Below are 20,901 nucleotides of genomic sequence, written 5' to 3' on the forward strand. Positions count from 1 at the left end.
AATTTCAGTTTTAGGAAGTTTTTTGGTTTTGATTTTGGTTTTTAAGTAGCATTTGGGGAAAATATCAGGTTGCTTAAGTGCCATTAAAATATATGCTCATAGTATTTGGTCTTTAAATGCCCTGGAATTTTGTGAATAGCAGATATCAACACTGTCCAGAATACCAGGACTACATTTTTGCAAAAATATTTCAATGCATTGAGCAGAATTTTTTGAAAAATAGAAGTTGCTGCTCCCATCAGGGACCATTGCTTTATTAAAATCTTCTCAAACTATTTAGAGTAGGATGATACACAAAGATAGAGGCCTCTCTTTCCCCTAAATTTCAGACATGTTCTTCTCGTCTTCATTGTTCTTTGGGTGCTTAGTGAGTTTGCTTTTCGATCTTGCCTAGAGTGTAGAAGACAATGTAAAAAAAAAGAAAGTTTATTACACATTGAAATGGCATGTAATATTGTAATCAAAAACAACTCTAGAAAGCAGTTGAACTCAATTTAAATGCAGTGACCGACTTTGGTCCAGGAGAACAGATAATGAAGCACACTTGATTCCTCACAGGAGAGTTGGATGGCTACGGGTGCAGGATGTTTTATACAATGTCAAAGGATATCAGTTTGGCTTAACTTTTTCTTTGTTAAAATGGGTGCTGACATGGGGTATAGAAATCTATCTTGCCCTACAGGAAAATAGAAGGGAAGGGGATTAAAAAGGGGGGGGGAGTGATAGAAGGGAGGGCAGATTGGGGGAAGGGGTAATCAGAATGAATGAGTCTTGGGGTGGGGGGAAGGGAGAGATGGGAAGAAAATTTGGAACTCAAAATCTTGTGGAATCGAATGTTGAAAACTAAAAATAAGTTAATTAATTAAAAATCATGATTAATCAACACATTGAAAAAAATCTGACATTATATGCAATATTCTACAACTGTCTGTTAATAAATCAATAAAGCTTTGTTAAGTGCCTACCGTTAAAAAAAATGGGCCCAATATTGAAAAATTTCTGTGAAATAAGAAGACCCAATATTTTAATTTTATTTTATTTTTAAAAAGTTTAATTTATGGAATAAAACAAGCATTTCTATAACATAGTCTAATTTTAAAAAAGAGATGATTGCACATGAAACTGCAAATCCACTTTGCACAACTTGCTATTCCTTTCAAATATACAACAAAATTATCAAGTAAATTTCTTTTTTTTTCTTCCCTCTCTGTCCCTCCCAGAGATGGCTACCATTAGGCACAAATTTAGAAATGTAAAATTATTTTATGTATACTTCTATTTATCAGTTCTTTCTCTGGATATTTTTAAAAATAAATATTTATGCATATCTGCCAAGTATGTTTTCACTTTAAACTGAAACAAGGTTCCCAAGTACCAGGGGGAGGGAAAGGATGGGAATAAGCATTTATATAGTGCCTACTACGTATCAGGAACTGTGCAAAGCGCTTTCACAAATAATATCTCATTTGACGCTCACAACAACTCTGAGAGTAGGTGCTATTATTACACACATTTTACAATTGAGGAAAATGAGGCAAACAGAAGTTAAGTGACTCGCCAAAGGTCACCCAACTAGTAAGTGTCTAAGGCTGGATTCAAACTCAGGGCTTCCTCACTCCAGGGGTCATCCAGGGTAGAACCCTATTGGGATTTCCAAGTCCGTTTCACCTTGGTTTTGACTTCTTAGTGGACTGAAAGTGTATTATCAGCCAATGCTCATTTCAATTAATTATGTTACATAAAATTTTGGAAGTGGACAGTATATCGTAATTATGTAGAAAATCATCCTGTGGGCAGCATCGTCCCAATTCTGCCCCTACCTTGCCATGTGACTTTGAACTCTTCAGTTCAATTGAACAAACATATATTAACCACCTACTACAGGTAAGGCACTGTTCTAAATGCTAGGAGAGCACTTAGATTGTTTTTCTAGACAAAAAGAAAACAACATCTGTCCTTGAAGAGCTTACTTTCTACTTTACAAAAATAAGTACCATATTAAAAAAGAAGAAAACATTACCAACTGGGGGGTTGGAAGTATGGAGAAGGTGATCCCTGAGCTGTACAGCCCCAACAGTAACATATCCCTGGGGTCTTCAAATAAAACAAGACTTACAGCTCAAAATGTTAAAATTATAATATGGGAGAAAGTCTATTTTTGTCTTGAAAAGTGTGCCAAGTAAAAAAATTCTCATCTGTTGGGCCAGATCTCTGTATCTTTGCTCATGTTGTGCCCCTCTCCAGCTCTCCAACCAAAATCCTTCAAGGACTGAGTCAAGACCTATTTCTTTGTGTCACTTGACCTGTCCAGAGAGATATTTGTCTCTAATTTATTAAATTGAATTGAAAGAAGACAAGAACTCTGAAAGGTGGACATGAGAAGGGAGTGCATTCTAGGCAGAGAGGTAGGAGATGGACCATCAGGTTTGGGTGATGACTCATAGTCCAATTTGCTGAAATACAGAATTTGTGAAGGAAATTATATTAAGTAAGACTAGATTGGTAACTATTGGACAGGAGCCAGATTGGGGAGGGCCTTAAATACCAGGTTAAAGAAGTGGTAGTTCATTCTTTGGCAGTTGGGGAGCCACTGAAAAGTTTTGAGCAGAGGAGTGAGTGATACAGTCAGACCTATTCCTTAGGAGGATTATTTGCACAGCTGTGTGTGTGTGTGTGTGTGTGTGTGTGTGTGTGTGTGTGTGTGTAAAATGACTTGGAGAGTCAGTTTCTTCAAATGTAAAATGAAGGAGTTGGACAACGTCCAACAAGGGTCTAAGGCCCCTTATCGCCCTAGTGTGTTTTGTTATTATGTATGAAATAGTGCATTCAGGTTGGCTTTAACTTGAAGTTAAAGATGTCATAACATAAATGATAAATTTTCATTCACTTGATATTGGTTCTGGTGGCATAAAAACCATTTACCAAAGATTACAAAATGGATTGAATGAGTCCTAAAGTCCCTTATCTACCCTAAAAGCCTCATATTAAAAAAATTTATTAAGCCCCACCAATCTTTTTTAGTAATGTTTTAATTAGAGCGTCTTGTTCACTTAATCTTGATGAATTTCCACATCTGCAAAAATCTTGTTTATTCTCACACTTTGTGTTTGTAAGAGGAACTGAAGAGAAAAATAAACAGTGACTTTGAAACAGCCAAAATAGTTGGAGTGAGCCTATGATTATGTGAAAAAACTGATAGATTTCTATAAATAGGATTCCTCTAATTTCTAGATTACTGGTACCATGATGGAACTCCACTGTATTTAATCAATAACACAGTTATTTTAATCTAAGGACCAACAGAAACATATCCCCAAAGTCTATAAATAAAACATTCACAGCCCAAGATATAAGAATTACAGTATAAGAGAAAGCCTATTTTCGTACTCTTGAGAGGTGTGCCAAGTAAAGAAATTCCTATTTACTCAGTCAGATCTCTTTACCTTTGTTCCTATTATGCCCCTTTCCTCATCTCCCCATCTGTCCATCGAAAATCTAACTATCCTTCAAGGTCTGGGTCAGGACCTTTCTCACTTGATCTGCTCAGAGAGATATTTGTCTGCTATTTTATTAAATTTTCCAGAAAAAGAGATTCCATCATCACCTATCTGTTAATATCTTCCAGTGTCTCACAACTCCACAGTAAAGTCTCCTATAGCAATTAAACCTATCTCACCACAATCTTTATTTAACATAACAGAGAACAGTTGGTTCTGAAAGATTTCATATATACATATAAATATATTTTTATGTGTTTGCATGTAAGCATAGATGTGCATATACATGTATATGTATGTGTAAGTATACATGTCTGTTTATTGTTATGTATACATCTAACTATTAATAGATGCTTGTTGATATGTATATACATCTATATCTATATATTTGTGTGTCTGTGTGTCTGTGTGTGTATAGGAGAGATAGAGATAGAGATAGAGAGAGAGAGAGAGAGAGAGAGAGAGAGAGAGAGAGACAGAGGCTGGAGTCAGGAAGACTCATTTTCCAGAGTTCAAATCCAGCCTGAGATACTTACTAGCTGTGTGACCCTGGGCAAGTCACTTAACCCTGATTGCCTCAGTTTCCTCATCTGTAAAATGAGCTGAAGAAGGAAATGGCAAACCACTCCAGCATCATTGCCAAGAAAACCCCACATGGGGTCAAGAAGAGTGGAACAAGACTGAACAACAGCCATTTCAATTTCACTCATATGTATGTATGTATCTTTATATATAAATTAATAAATGCTTGTTGACATGTATATACATGTATATTTATTGATGTATATGTATATTCAGGGTTTCCCAGAAGTCTTAGTGCAATTTTAAGCTGTTAAGGTAATAAATCTTGTGTGTGTGTGTGTGTGTGTGTGTGTGTGTGTGTGTATGTGTGTGTGTATATGCATCTATATATTGGAGGAAAGAGTCAGATCTGTGATTTCATCAGTTAAGGAAATTTACAGGGAGGAACCCCCTCTACCAATTCAGATCTGCATCTATTCTACTATGTGCAGTCTTAGAGAAACTTAATCTTAAGTGACTTGACCAAGGTCACACAACCAGTATGTGTGAAGGGTGGGATGTAAACCAGGTCTCTATGACTTTAAAGTCTGCTTTTTATTCATTATACCATGTTACCTCTCATTCATATACACATATATAATCTGTATGTATACGTGTGTTAATATAAAATATATGTAGGTACATATAGATATATATGTATGTATTTATATATCATAGCCTTCCACTTGCACACAATACAAATTCTAATTTTCTGTATGTATTTGCTTGTTGAATATATGTCCTATTTGTCTCTCCCTTTGTGGTTGCCTCAACTTCCCTTGTACATTTGATCAAATTGAACTTATCCCCATTCCCTGGACATGTCTCACCCTTTTCTATCTTATGCCTTTGTTGATAGTGTTCCCCATGCCTATAATACTATTTCCTACATCTCTGCTTATGCCGTTCCCCTTCTATCATCTAAAGACTAACTGAAGCACATTCTCCGACTCTCCCCCTTCTGGACACTCATAACATCCTATATGACTGCCCTTATAAACATTACATTCTACTTCCCATCATAGTAATTTTTACATTTGTATTATCTCCATTACTTGACTTATAATTGCCTTGAGGCCAAGCACAGGGTTTTAATCATATTTCCATCTGTCTTGTATCCTGAATTTTCTCAGCACCCCTCCCCTCCCCCAGCCTCCACCTTCCTAAAGGGTGAACAAACTAAACTATTGGCTTTTGCTTTGCAACCTGTTTAAGGATTTCCCAGATGCTGCAATCACTGAAGGTGAACCCCACCCCATCTTCCTATTGTGACAAGCAGCAGACCTCAAATCTACCCAGTCATATGTGGAAGAGAGGGGGTATAGAAAAGCATGCTTTCATTCTTTCTGGGACAGTCTCTAGGTTAGGAAAGCCTGGGGTTATAGAGGCTCTTTCCAAAACACCCACTCAGTCATCCCTCAATCCTGCCCAAAGAGGAAGACACTGATTCAGTCTAGCCAGGGAACTAAAATACGTGGGACTGCACTGAGCCTAAAGAAAAGGGAGCTAGAATTCATTTAAGGTCTGTCCTGTTTTTCCCAGAAACTACTTAGGCAGGTACCAAAGCTGGGAGGCTGAGACAACTTGAGCTCTAGTCCCAGGGAAACTCACCAAGAACATTCAAAAAGTAAGCAACAAGTGAATATGAGAAAAGTACGCTAAAACAATCAAAGCTCTCAAGAGAAAGAAAATTCAGTTAAAAACCTGGAGCACAAGCAGATAAATCCACAAGGAAAATAATAAAATTAAAAGGAAAGATGAGTACCAAGACATCCAAGAAATTACAAACCTCTCTAAATAAATATTGCAAGAAAAAGAAAACTGAACCAACACCTGATGAAACACAGAACTCTGTGGATTCCCAAGAGAGGATGGAACCAGGGCAGCTGGATAGTCCAAAATGGTTCAAGAGAGAATTCAGGAAGAATATTGAAAGGATTTAGGTAGTAACAAATGACAGAACTGGCCTAGTTAGAAGAAATAATTAGCAAAATAGGAAATCTCGATTCCACAATGGCAAGTTTCCCAAATAAGCAAAAAAAAAAGAACAACAGATATGAAATATAAATATACCGACATGAAAAACAATCCATAAGAGAAGCATAAAGCAACAAAGTTAAAAGAACACATGATCTCTATATATACAATTCACATTGATCTCAAAGACATGATATATAGAGACAGCTTAAAGATCATGGGTCTTCCAGAAGAACACGACAAGGCAAAAAACCTAAAGGCCACAATACAAGAAATAATTCAAGAAAATTGCCCAGAACTTCTGACTACAGAAAACAAAGCACCAATAGAATCCATGGCATCTCCAGAAAAAAAAAGGGGGGGGGGAGGAGCAACCTATGCTTCAAATTCAAGACACATAGTACTCAAATTTAGCAAGTCTGTACCACAACTTCGTTATTTGCAACAATCTTGGCTGATGTTGTGAAAGTTTGGAGAGTTCACTCACACTTCTCCAATTCCACCAGCGTACTGTCCCAAAACAACAAACAACAAATTCTATAAATAGTTAAGAAAAAGACTTTCAAATATAAAGGAAAAGAAATTCAAAAACACAAGACTATACTGCACCTACAAGAAACCACAGAAAGGAATAGAACACTATACTCCAAAAAGCAAAGGCCGTCAAGATACAGCCCAAAATCACAAACTTTGCAAATCCAAACCTAATGATCAATGAAAAGAGAAAGATGATATTCAATAAAAGAGAAGCATTAGAAGCATTCCTGAAAAAAGAATAGCAAAAAGATGGCTTAGATGGCATTAGATGTGATGGGATATCTGTTTAAAGAAGCAGTATTCTGTAATGGATAGAGAGTTGGCCTCAGTCAAGAGAACCTGGATTCAAATCTTGCCTCTCTCATTTACTGACTGAGCAAATTACTTAACCTCTCAGGGCTCCTTTCCACTCTCCTGAGACTCTCAAGTTTTAGGGCAGGTACAGACTTGCTTTAGTTAGGTAGAGTTTCTGTATTTTGTATTCCTAAATTAAATCACAGGTCCTTGTTTAAAAAAAGTCTCTTTACCAACCAAAAACTCACCCCCAAATAGATACTCAACAGATGCTCCATACAAAAAATTAATTTACTCCCTCCTTATAATTCTTTCTTTATGAACAGAATAATTCTACAAGTATCTCTATAGGGCCTCTTTCACAACCTATTACAATTATGTGGATTATAGCTTTTGAAATATTGTGTGCCTACAATATTTAGAGGGAACATAGCCTTGGAGACAAAAAGACCTAAGTTCCTGCCTTTCAAACATACTGGCTGAATGACACTGGGACAATTACTACAAGTTGCAGGACAGTTGTTGATCTTCATTGACAGAAGATGTTTCCATCTTAGGAGATCCCCTACTGATGAAATCACAGAACCTTGAAATTTCCTACCATAGTGTCAGTCACATTCATCAGTGTACTCCCACCTGCCTTATAGAACAAGGCATCTTCGATCTTATGCTCTAGCCATGCTAGGTTCTTGTCACAGCTTTCTCTATGTTGCATTCCTTGGACAAGTTCATTCTTGAGCTTAGCAAGCTGCTGATAAAGATCTCCATCCCTCCTTTCAAGTTGCCTAGCTCTCTGCTTCAGGCAAATCCTCAGCCTCTCCTGTCAACTGACTTGTTTCAACAGCTCAGCCAAAGACTGGTCAAAAGCATCCAGCTGTTGAATCATGTGGCAGATTTGCTGTTTACTTTGCTTTACCTGCTCCCTAAACTCAGTGCCAAGCTGCAGCAGCCCTTGTGGTAGTCCATCCATTTGCTCTTGGGGATAAGAGGATTGGGCGTGTTTTTCTTCTTGCATGCTTGTGATCAAGCAGTTTTCTGTTGTGCTGAATAAAGAACAGGTCAAACCCAGGAAGAACCAAACCAATTGTTTTTGCATTGTCACTTTCAAAGGCAGCTCCATCCCTATTTGGTTGTTTTCTAACTTCTTTTCAGGAAAGCTTCCCAATGGACCACTTGTTCTATAAGAAAATTGTGGGACAGGAAAGAGGAGAGTGGGTTTGGTCACTATGTTGGATTAAGTTTTTCTAAATTCCACAGGTTAACCCCTGGCTTCCTAGAGCTGCTCTAGTGTTGCTGCTAAATTAAAAAACCAAAAGGCTGGAGAGTTGTTGCTTAATCAGTGGAAAGAATTTGGCATTCCCCAAGATTTGTAATCTGGTGAAACCACCTGAAGTGGCTCTGGGAGGGAAAAAAAAGTCTGCGGATGAAGGCCATATGTTCTATATTGTGATGCATGTGGCTGAAGAAAACACATTTTCATCAATATTTGTGGTGGTGGTGGTGGTGGTGATCTGATTCTCCATGACCCCATTTGGGATTTTCTTGGCAAAGATACTGGAGTGGCTTGCCATTTCTTTCTCCAGATCATTTTACGGATGAGGAGACTGAGGCAAACAGGGTTAAGTGACATGCCCAGGGTCATACAACTAGTAAGTGTCTAAGGACGAATTTGAACTCAGGTCCTTCTGACTCCAGGGTGGTACTCTATCCACTGTGCCACATTGCTGCCCACCATCAATATTTGGGGAAGGATAAAATTATACCTAATGACATAAACTCCTACACTTAACTAGTGTGTATTCACACTAGTTAGTATTCACACTAGTATTCAAGAAGAACTCATAATAACAACTTCCCCATAATAAATGAACATTTTGGTAAGATCATAGCCTCAAATGCCACGCTCTACAAGAAGCCCCTTGTTGTCTTCATTGGGTCATGATCTCCACCTTATCCTGTCCCAGCCCACCAACCACGTACCTCATAGAACTTTATTTGTATCAACCGTATCCACTCACCATGTCCTATTATATATTATAGAAATCCATAATACTGTCAAGTATGATGGAAAGAGAATCAGGCTTAGAGCCAGGAAAAACTTGGGTTTGAATCCAGTCCCTGATAGATAATGGTTTTGTAGTCCTCACCAGGTTGCTTAACCTCTCTGAGACCTAGCTGCCTCATCTTTAAAGTCGGTGTAGCGATTCTCATTTTGCCTACTTCTTAGGTCTGTGGTTAAGAAAAGCATGTTGTAAACTTTTCCTTAATTAATGGGAGTTACCATATCATAGAGTAACAGACCGTAAGCTTCGTGAGGCAAAGAATTATCTCTCATTTAAACTTTGTAGGCTAACACAGCCTGTTGTTAAATTGTTTCAACAAATATGATTCAGTCAGCAGGAACAATCCATGTGGTGAAAACGAACCTGCCCAGGGAAAATCAGAGAAGGAAAAATGAATACATAGGGAGCTCCCTCTGAGAAAATTCCTTCTTCTAATACAAGTGATAATCTTAGAAAGTTAGCTAGAACAGAGTGGTTAAATAACTTGCTCCAAGTCACACAGCCAGTGTCCGTCTATTGTTCAGTTGTGTCTGACTCTTCACGACCCCAATTTGGTTTTCTTGGCAAGGATTCTGGAGTGGTTTGCCATTTCCTTCTCCAGCTCATTTAACAGATGAGGAAACTGAGGCAAATAGGGCGAAGTGACTAGCCCAGGATCACACAGCTAGTAAATGTTTAAGGTGGATTTGAACTCAGGTCTTTCTCACTTTAGACCTGGCATTCTATCTGAAGTTGAAGTTGTTGTCCTTCATTCTCCGAGAGGACAAGGTGACATCACTATGTTAGAGTCAATTTCAGTGTGTCCAACTGTGGCTGATCAGACCAATGCGAGCTCAGAATGCTCTACCACAGGTCAGGTGCAAATGGTCCATGTGAACATTTGGGGAGGATTCTCTAAATCTGCACATCTCACATTTCTTCCGAGCTCCTTCAATTCCGCTTTGCTCCTAGAGCATTGCACTTCCTCTGATAGCTTCCCAAAGATTTACTCACTTAAGTTGTGTATTTTAGGCAAAGGATTGGAATTCATTTATGTAACAGTAAGGTGGAAAGAACCCTGTATTTGTTGTTATCAGAGAGCCTTGATTCCAGTCCTACCTCTTAGCACTTTACTTGTGACCTTGGGTAAATCACTTAAGCTTTCTGGGCTTCAGTCTCCTCTTCAATAAAAATGTGTTTGATGCTAAATGACTTCTGTGGTCCCTTACAGCTCTAGAGCTATGATCCTGTTTGATCCTAATAAGAACCCTGTGAGGTAGGCAAGGAAGATATTATTATTTATTATTATTATATTGTATCATATCATGTTATATCATGTATCATGTTATATTATATTATAATATAGTAGAGTATATTTATTAATATATTATTATATTATTTACAGATGAGGAAATTTCACTTCCAAAAAGTAGACCAAAGTCACATAGGCAGTAGGTGACAGAGTCTAGGCTTAAACTCATTCTGTCTCTTAACTGACTGTTCTTTCCATTCTCCCTCCTTGCCTGTTGGAAGTATTGCCTTCTCTTAATAGTAAAAACAACTCCAAATTCTTTCAAAAACACAAGCTTTGAAAAGGACCCATATGTACAAAAATATTTACAGCAGCTCTCTTTGTGGTAGCCAAGAATTGGAAATCAAAGGGATGCCCATCAATTGGGGAATGGCTGAACAAGCTGTGGTATATGAAGGTGATGGAAAACTACTGTACCATAAGAAATGGGGATGATGCAGACTTCATAACAACCTGGAAAAACCTACACGACATAATGCTGAGTGAGCGGAGCAGAGCCAGGAGAACGTTGTGCACAGCCACAGATATATGGATTCCGTGAGGACCAACCCTGACATACTGCACTTTTCTCAGCAACCTAAGGGGCAAGGACAACTCCAGGGGACTCACGATGGAGAATGCTATCTTCATTGAGACAAAGAACTGCGAAGTTTGAATACAGAATGAGGCACACTACATGCTCGCCTTTTCTGCTTCTCTTTCGTTTTTGTTTTTGAGTTTGTTTTTTTTTTTTTTTGGTTCTGTTTCTTCTTTCTCATGATTCATTCCATTGGTCAAAATTCTTCTCCACGACTTGACTAGTGCATAAATTAATTCAATGCGAAGTTATGCATGACAGTTATATGAGACTCCATGCTGTCTTGGGGAGGGAGGGGAGAAAAACTGGAACTCAAAACTATGTAGAACCGTGTGTGGTAAACTAAAAATAAATAAAGAAATTTATAAAAAAAAAACCACAAGCTTTGGGACCAAGGGACTTCTTGCTAAAATACACAACTTAGCCATGCAAGTTGATTCCATGATACTGAATCTAGCACTTAATTTTTTCTTTTGGTGAACATTAGAAGATAAAAAAAAAATCCGTTTGTACATGTCATGTTTGGAGAACATTTTGTATTTTTTTTAAGCCATGAATATTCTCCTAAGCTATATAGGTTTGGTTGGGTGCCATAGTACTACTGAAAGTCTGGAGGATTAGTAAAAGACTCTGATGGCTTCATCTCTCCCACCTTTAGCCAGGACAATTTTTCTCAAGTCAGAATGATTTACAATACTCAAGCTCAAAATTATCAGCAGGGTAATGTAATCCACTTTCACTTACTATCTGGGGGAATGATAAACACAGCATTATGGAATTCAGTGCAATGTTTATCTTTGCACTCAACCCATGAAGAACACAGGGAGACAAAGTAATAAGCTAACTAGGAAAGTTGAGCTGAAATGGTGTAACAACATTCCAGAGGACCCATGAACGAGAAGATGGACTTAGGGTGTAGAAGGAGATATACATTTTCAGACCTGGCCAATATGGATATTTATTTTGCTTGACTGTGCATATTTATTACATGGGACTGGTTTTTCCTTTTTTTTTTCATTGGGGAATGGGGCAAGAATAGGGCTGTGTTACCCCCACCAAAAAAACAAAAAAGAAAGACAAGAGAGTTGTCAAAGAATTTTTTTAATACGTGAAAGATGATGGAAAGAATCACAGAGAAGCAAGACAACTTTGAAAATCACAGGTTACATCTATTATTTACTTATACAGAAAAGCAGATTGTATATAAAAGAGATTCATGGTTTCATCTATAATTATTTTTTTCTGTTCTAGTCTTTATATAGAAATGCTTATTTTATTTAGTATAAAAGTACAATATGTACTTTGTGTATGTACTTTTATGTCAATAAACCTGATAGCAACCAGCATGACCCAGGTTCAGCTCCCACCTTTTACTTTTCTAAGCTTTGCCCCCTACCCCTGAGTTAGTGTGGCCAAGACTCCTCCCTTGCTTTTCAACAGGTTAGAGTGGTGGTGACTCTAGGTCTTCTAAGTGTGTTTTTTTAAAAATAATGTTTATGGCCTGGAACTGTGATTGCATTGGTATGGGGGAAATCTCAATGAGAATAATCCTTTTACCAATGCATATTGACAACTACTCTGTAATTTAAAATTTTAGCAAGTTTTGTGGGTCACTGAAAGGTTGTGTTGCCCAGGATAACATGATCAGTATGTGTCAAAGGTAGGACTTAAAACCAGTCTTTTTGGCTCCGATCGGCTTCCTGACTCTTTCTACTGTACCATACACTTCCTTTCTTTTCAGAATTGCCAAAGAAAGAAAAAGAAAAGATATTTCATCTATTGTAATACTAATATTTATAATATAACGGTAGCTATATTCTTTTGTTTCTGGGTTCAGGTAATAATTTATTAATGACATCTGTCTTGGGGGTATCATCAAAAAAAAGTGTACTTTCCCCCATTAATTGTAGTTTTATGGTGTGTGTGTGTGTGTGTGTGTGTGTGTGTGTGTGTGTGTGTTTTAGTGACTAGAAAAATATAGGTGGGATTTAGGGGTATGTGGTATTTGCTACTCTGCCAAAATGGTCCTCAAAGTGAAGATGTTAGAGATCTGCTAGACTGGAGGACTGAATTCTGGCAGCAAAAAATGATGATACAAATCAGATTTATCCCAGGCAAGGAGTCCAAAGTAAGGGATTGAGGTCAATATCAGTCTTCCATTTGTTGTCCCTGTCTGGACAAAAACCCTAGAACTCTTGGCTGGTTTGATGAAGAGTCAAGAAAAGTTGATTCCCTACCCTATAGCATAGAATTGGTTCCATTCCCCCCCACACCCACCAGTGCTCTTGACTATTTATTGAACCTGAACATGATCTCAGTCAATGATAATTAGTTTCTTTTCTCTTACTTCTTTGAAGTTTGAACTTTTAGACTATAATCCACATGCTGATATAGAGTGACCCAAATGTAGAATCACACAGAATTTCAGTTTGAAATGACCTCAAGTGCCATCTGGTCCAACCTGGATCTCAAGAATCATTTCTATATATCCCACATTAATATAGTTCTATGTACACCCAGATATTCACCAAAAAAACATAAATAAATAAAATCTGGTTGCCTTACCTTATCCCTGTGACATAAGAAAGGTCTGAGAGACATAATTTCTAGGTAATTAATCATTTCTTAGTTATGGCTAGTGAATAATTAATAAAAGGATGGTTATTTGGCTTTCTCTCACAAACCAAAGATGGATCACAGAGTCTTCCCAATGTTTACATGCCCTTGGAAGAATGAATATTCCCAACAGGCAGAAAGCATCTCTGGTTGGTTAACAATTAATGAGAGAATTAATACTATAATGAAAGGTAGGCCTATTCTAATGAGGGGCTGGGGAAGAGATTTTGATTCTGTCACTTTTACTCCTCTCTACCCAGACCACCCCCAGCCTCTGGCAACTAGACAAAAGGGATCTACCCCCTACCCAAGACTGTCTGAGTAGAACACAGTGGTTCATAATTCACCTAGGTTAGGTTACCTTTGTAAGGTTTTCTAGTTGGGTGGGGTAACAATTCTACCTAAATGAGAGGGTCTAGGGGGGCTAAATTTTTGGGCCAAGGTCAGTAATGTCCTTCAAAGACTGGCTGTATAACCCACAGGGATTTATTCTGAATGAAGAAATAGAAAAAAAAATCTTAATCTCAAATAATAATTGTTATTAATGTGAGAGAAATAATCATTTCTCTCATTCCTATCTATCCTCACTCACTGGATTCTCTTGCCTGTGGCCTTAGTCATCCAAAGGTTGGTCTTTCGTCTTCCAAAGCTGGAGGGAGAGAGAGCTAATAGCTGGGGGAATCAGGAGAGTCCTCCTACAGAAATCAGGCTAACCTGAACTGGGCTGTGGAGGAAGCTAACAATTCTGTGAGGCAGAGGTGAGACTATATCTTGAATATACCCATAGTATTCTCACCCGTATCCTGAATATACTTGAGGCAGGAACTGGAATATCATGTATGGAGAACAGTTTAACTGGAATGAGGTATGAGTAAAGGGGAATAATATGGAATAAAACAGGAAAAGTGGAAGAGAGCCAGAACCCAGATGACTTTAAATGTAAGACTGAGAACATTCTATGATGTAAGACTTTTCTCCCCAGCAGAAGTTTATAACAAGCAGAGTCCTGATTATTCTCCAATTTGTTTGCTCGTAAGTGGATAAAGCTGAAGAAAATTTGTCTTATTTAAATAAAAAAACATTTTATTGATGGCTTTTTTCTTCCCATCACAGTAATTTTCCACTTCAACCTCCAGACTATGAACCATCCCTTGAGACAAATAAAAACAATTAAGTAAAAATATACAATATGAGACCAGATCTGAAAAGGTATGAAGTATTCTGCCCCACCTCTCTGCCTAAACAGAGAAACTCTATTCATTCCCAATATTTCCAATGCCAAGCACTGGTACATAGTAGGTACTTCATAAACGCTTGTTCTTTCCTTTTTCTCTCCAGGACCTTCACTGGTTTTTCTGTGACTTAGGTTTTTGGCTTCATTCACATTGTTGTAGCCACTGCATTTTTTCTCTTCATTATTCTTATGACAATTCACACAAAGAGAAGGCTCCATTTTAACTTCTTTCTCCTACAAAAAGAATTCATACATATGAAGACCAGCCCTTTTGCAAGGATTATTCCTACTTTGGATCAAAGGCTCTACTAAATGTCAAATTCTTCTCCTTCATTTATTTCTTCTTCTTTTGTTCTTTTCCAGAAATCTTCTCTATGTCTACCCACAGAGGCTGAACTTTGCTAACAAAGTGGCATCTGCAAGGAACATTACAATTAAGATCCAATTTATGTGCGGAGAAGACGCTAACAGTGCTATGCCGGTAATGTGGAAAATAAATGACTACTATAAGCCAGAGTAGGGAAAATACAAAACAACACAAAAACCCCTTGTGAATCTGAATCATAAATAGAGGACCCTAGAAGCCACTGTGTCTCAGTGACATACGTTGTGGCTGGCATAGCATCATTCTCTGGAAAACCTGTAGCACCAAAGGGCCAAATGTCTTGTCTAACTTGTCCTAGTATGAGCCATTCAGTCTTCAGTGTGCAGACAATGTAAAGAAAATTTTTTTCCACAATCAGCAGAAAATAAAAGTCGCATTCCTTACACAAGGGTCAAAGGGCATTCTTTGGCTTATCACATACCTCCAGAGGCACTTTCTGAAGAGGGCATGGTATCCATTGACCAAAGGCCCAGTCTCATCTACTGGTCAATGTGACTAGTTTGGACTGGACCTGTGATTTTATTGGTGCAGGAAGCTCCAAATAAGGAAACTCCACCTGTCTACCAATGTATCTGTTTTGCAACTTAAAGAGAATCGCCTGGGACACCGAGACATTAAGTGACTTGCCCTGGGTCCTATAGCCATTACGTGTCAGACTCAGGCCTTGGAATCAGGTTGTACTGACTTTGAAGCTGACTCTATCCCTTATGGGAGGACAGGGGCTGCAGTGGGCAAGGGCCCTGGACTTGAAATCAGACTAACCTGAGTTCAAATCCAGCCTCAGACACTGGTCAGCATCCGTGTGATTCTGCCTAAATTCCTCATCTGTATAACAGAATGATAATCATAGCAGGTCCTATCAAGCTACAAAGGCTTTAAGTTTCTCAGCGGCAAACCACGTCTCATCTGAAGACCAATCTAGCTAAGTTTAGAAAGGCTCCTGGCAAGATTAGGCCCAGCATGCTGAATTTTGGGGGCTAGAACTCACACATACCATCTGCCAAAGGGTAAAATTATTTTGATTTGCATCAGTTAGAGGCAGCACCCACACCAACGAAATGGCAGATTCCTGATGGATTAGAGTTGAAGAAGTAATTGTAAGTAGATGAAGCACAGATCTCAGAGGGACCCGGAGTGCCAGGATTTGCTCACGTGAAGTGTCTCAACACCCTGTGGGTATCATTATTTTCCATTAACTTATCAGACTGGATTAAACTCCTCCTTGAGTTCATTTATTCTAGCTCCCCAAGTAGTAATGAACCATCATCCAATCCTGGATCTCTCCTGCCTCTCATTGTACTCAAAGGAAAGGCAGGACTTTCCCAGCACTTTCTTGTAGGGGCCACAGGTAGAGAAGGAGATACAGTAATGAGGGACATTTGGGATAATCAGGAAGGAAGCAAGGTTCCTGGGAGAGTACTCTTCAACTTTTTACTTCCCCTGGAAAATTACCTGCTCCTTCGTCAAGTGAATGGCTTGGTAAAAGAAAGGTCCAAGACCAGGTTTCCATCCTGAAGTCAGAGAATAAAATTAGTACCAGATTCCAAGCAGAGGATTAATACTTACCCATCAGGGTTTGGCCTAAGGGTAGATGTTTTGATGTTTTGATAACATTTCATACACATAGATGTTTTCTTGTTTTTTTCCTATGGGGGGGGGGTGCAGGTCATCTTTGGAAAGTCCAATGGCCCTGAATTTCTGCAAGAAGTCTACACAGCCGTCACATATCACAACAAGTAAGTACTTTTTAAAAAATGTGATGCCAAGATGTTTCGTCATTTTTGACTCCGCTTAATGTTCTATGCCTTCCAACTATTTTCTTTTTATGTAACCTTTATTTTACCTTCTTTTTCAATTAACAAGCATTTATTTTCTCTCCCATTCCTCTTCTCCCCCCATGCTAAAAAATAAAGAAAAAGAAAACCCTTATAACAAATACCATAGTGAAGCAAAACAAATTCCTACATTGGCTATGTCCAAAAACATGTCTCATTCTGCATCTTGAGCACTAGCCTCTTTGTTAGGAGGAGGGCAACATGCTTCATCATTGGTCCTCTCGAATTATGGGTGGTCACTGCATCGATCAGAGTCCTTAAGTCTTCTAAAAGTTATTTGTCTTTAAAACGTCTTTATTGTATAAATAGTTCTCCTGGTTCTGCTCACTTTCCTGAAAATTCATCATTTCAGGCCAAGTCTTTCCAGGTTCTTCTAAAACCATCCCTTTCATCATTTCTTATGGCAGAATAGTATTCCATTATATTCTTATGCCATAATTTGTTCCACCTCTCCCTGAAATTGATAGGTACCCCCTCAATTTCCAATTCTTTACCACACCAAAAAAAAGAGCTGTTATGAATATTTTTGTTCACATGGGTCCTTTTTCCTCTCTCTTTGATATCTTTTGGGTATCTCTCAAACATTTTCATGATTTTGAAGGAAAGAGAGAAGTAGGCCCAGACCCCCAAATCCTTCACTTGTTTCTCTAGTTAAAAGCCATATTGATTTTAAAGCAAATCAGTCAGGAGGTCATCTTTAATAATAGCTACTGAGTATCAGAGTCCCATAACAGTTTTCCAATTATATTATTCCGACTTCACAGGTGGAAAACATATTTGCTCACTGCCTACTAAGGCAAAGATCAGACTCAAGACCACTTTCTAATTATGTTTCTAGTTTATTGTTTTCAGTTCTGCAGTAGCTTTTAGTTTATGAGCCTTGTTTTTGAGTAAATGGAAGTTAGCCAAAGATATAAAATCTCCCTCAAGGCGTTCCCAGGGTAGGAACAGAATTTTATAAAAGACAATCAATCATCCGTAAACATTTATTAAGTGCCAGGCACTGTGCTAAGTGCTAGGGATACAAAAAAGAAGCAAAAGACGGTCCCTGCCATCAAGGAGTTTACAATCTAATGGGAAAAAATGAAAGGGAAAAGACAAATAGTCAAAGACAGAGTGGGGATGGGGGTAACTTTGGAGTTATAGTTTGTAGTAAGAATAGTTTTCATTTATGCCTTTGTGCTTTCCAAACAGGTCTCCTGACTTTTATGAAGAAGTGAAAATTAAACTACCTGCTAAACTCACAGTCAACCACCATCTTCTCTTCACATTCTACCATATCAGCTGTCATCAGAAGCAAGGCACCTCAATAGAAAGTCTTCTGGGATATTCGGTGAGTTGGTTTCAAACCCAGTGATTCACATTTCACTTTCCTTGGGCCTTCAAAATCCCTGGAGAGATAAACAACTAAACCCTATCAGCTTCTCCTAGTAAAATGTGCTAGAACCTATGATACCCAAGGGCAGAAATCAAAGGATGATCTTGACTTGACAAATGACAGATTCTTAGAAATGAAATGGGCACACAGATAATAGATATTGGAAGGATGAGCATTTACTCCGGTCTCATTACATTCCCTTCCATGTTGTAAGAGAGATGGGCCATGCAAGACCATTTTTTAACTAAGGAAAAACTATGGCTTTTTGTGGACACATAAAAAGTATTAAAAAGTACAGTAAACACTGATATTGTCATGGTAAAATATTTTCCAATAATGGAAAAAATACAATTTCTTTGGTCCTGAACACAAAAAGAAAGGGGAAGCATTCCGGAGAACCATCAATGATGCTGTCCCTGGAGCTATCAACGTATTTAAAATGCAAAGAGCTTGGCAGAAATTACTGTCTAGAAGAGCACTGGTCAATATCTAATCATCACTCAGTTGCATTTGATTATGGTGAGCTAGATGAATTGTCAGAATGAGGAACCATCATAAATAACAATTTATCCCTTACATCATCCGTTTCAGTGGTTGCCGATTCTCTTTAATGAGCGTCTTCAAACTGGACCTTACTGTCTTCCTGTTGCTTTGGAAAAACTGCCCCCCAACTACTCAATGCACTCCCCAGAGGTAATCAGCAAGCTTCCTTCCACCAGTCCTATATATTTCTGGTTATTATATATTAATATATGTGAAACACATAATTATATAATTATACGTATTATATATTGTTATAATAGGATGTAATGTATGATATATGATATTGTTTTAATATATACTATAATGTAATGCATATAATAATAATAATGATATGTGATCAATAATTAATAATTATTATTATATTATATATATTAATATACCTGGTTATTTCCATGTTGTCTTCCCCATTAGAATGGAAGTTCCTTGAGATCAGGGGCTCTTTTTGCACTTCTTTGAATCCCCAGCCCTTGGTGCAGTGCCAAGCATTGTAAATCCTAGTTGACTGACCGACCGACTGACTGAACCCGATCTATTTCTCCTCAAACAGAGGCCAATGACAATATGTACAGACCCCAGGAGGGGGCAGCATGATAAAAGTAAAAAGTCCCAGAGATTTGGAATCCAAAGACACGGATTTGAGTCTCAGCTCTGATACCTTCTCCCTCTGTGACCTAAAGCAAATCACTTTATCTCTTTGAGTATCAGTTTCTCCGTCTGTAAAACAAGAGGCTGGACTCATCGAAGTCGAAGGTCCCTTCTAGTGCGAACATTTTATGAAGTTTTTTTTAAATGATCACTCACCCTTAATTATCACCCTTAAGCTCTTCATGGTTTCCAAAACACTAATAACAGTATGTTCTCTCGCAGCTCTCCTGGGTTCCCAGGGAAGTGACAGAGGGTTCTCTGGTCAGGTTCCATGTATTTTCCCATCTCTAGTTAACTTCCCATCGTCCTGACAGAATCATTAAAAAGAGAAATATCATCAAAAAGAAGGGGAGATGTTCTCCAAAGACTAGATTAGATAGATGGACAGATAGATAGACAGACAGACAGATTGATAGATAGATAGATAGATAGATAGATAGATAGATAGATAGATAGATAGATAGATGGATGGATGGATAGATAGATGAGATATATAATAAGATATATACGGGCATATATCTTATTTGTACATAGTTGCTTGAATGTTGTCTCCCTATCAGACTGTGAGCTCCTTGAGAAAGGTAGCTGGTGGCAGAGTCAATAAATTGCTGGGCCTGGAGTCAGGAAGATCTGAATTCAAGTGCTGTCTTAGATATGTACTAGCTGTGTGACCCTGGGCAAGTCATTTCACCTCTGTTTGCCTCAGTTTCCCCAACTATAAAATGGAAATGATAGCCATACTTTCCTCCCGTGGTGCTTGTGGGGATCCAATGAGATAATCTTTGTAAAGCACTGTGCACAGTGCCTGGTATGGTTTGTTTGGGGGTTTTTTAGTTGTTTTTCACTCTTTGTGACTCCCTTTTGGGGTATTCTTGGCAAAGATACTACAGTAGTTTGCCATTTCCTTCTCCTGCTCGTATTTGACAGATGAGGAAAATGAGGCAAAGAAGGTTGAGTGACTCACCCAGGGTCACACAGCCAGTAAGTATCAGACACCAGATTTGAACTCATGGAGAGGGGTCACCCTGACTCCAGGCCTGGTGCTCTATCCACTGTACCACCTCGCTGCCCCTGCATAGTAGGAGGTACTCAGTCAATGCTTATTCCCTTCCTTCCCCTATTGGAAGAAGGATCTTTTACCCCAGTCTCATTGCACAGTCTTCCCTTTCCATGTTGTAATACAGATGTTCCATGCAAGACTGTTTTTGAACTAAGGAAAAACTATGGCATTTTTGGACACATAAAAACTATTAAAAATACAGCAAACACTGATATTGTCATGGTAAAATATTTGCTACTAATGGAAAAATACAATTTCTTTGGTCCTGAACGCAAAAAGAGAGGGGCTTCATTCCAGAGCACCATCGACAATGCTGTCCCTGGAGCTATCAAGGGACTTAAAATGCAAAGAGCTTGGCAGAAATAGCCTCTATTGTTCTTGAATTTAGGTACTATTATTATTTTTCTT

At 38.3% G+C, this 20,901-nt stretch overlaps 1 protein-coding gene across 3 annotated transcripts in view; it reads left to right on the forward strand.

The window, feature by feature from the left end:
- Positions 1 to 20,901, forward strand: part of DOCK8 (dedicator of cytokinesis 8) — a 312,866-nt gene that overhangs the window by 187,164 nt on the left and 104,801 nt on the right. For all 3 annotated transcript variants that reach the window (XM_036737707.1, XM_036737708.1, XM_036737709.1), the window contains 4 exons: positions 15,011 to 15,128; positions 16,698 to 16,768; positions 18,062 to 18,200; positions 18,837 to 18,938. In XM_036737707.1, the coding sequence (XP_036593602.1) occupies positions 15,011 to 15,128; positions 16,698 to 16,768; positions 18,062 to 18,200; positions 18,837 to 18,938 (430 nt within the window). The remainder of the gene's footprint in view (positions 1 to 15,010; positions 15,129 to 16,697; positions 16,769 to 18,061; positions 18,201 to 18,836; positions 18,939 to 20,901) is intronic.

This window comes from Trichosurus vulpecula, chromosome 9 (assembly GCF_011100635.1).
Source record: "Trichosurus vulpecula isolate mTriVul1 chromosome 9, mTriVul1.pri, whole genome shotgun sequence".
NCBI lineage: Eukaryota > Metazoa > Chordata > Mammalia > Diprotodontia > Phalangeridae > Trichosurus > Trichosurus vulpecula.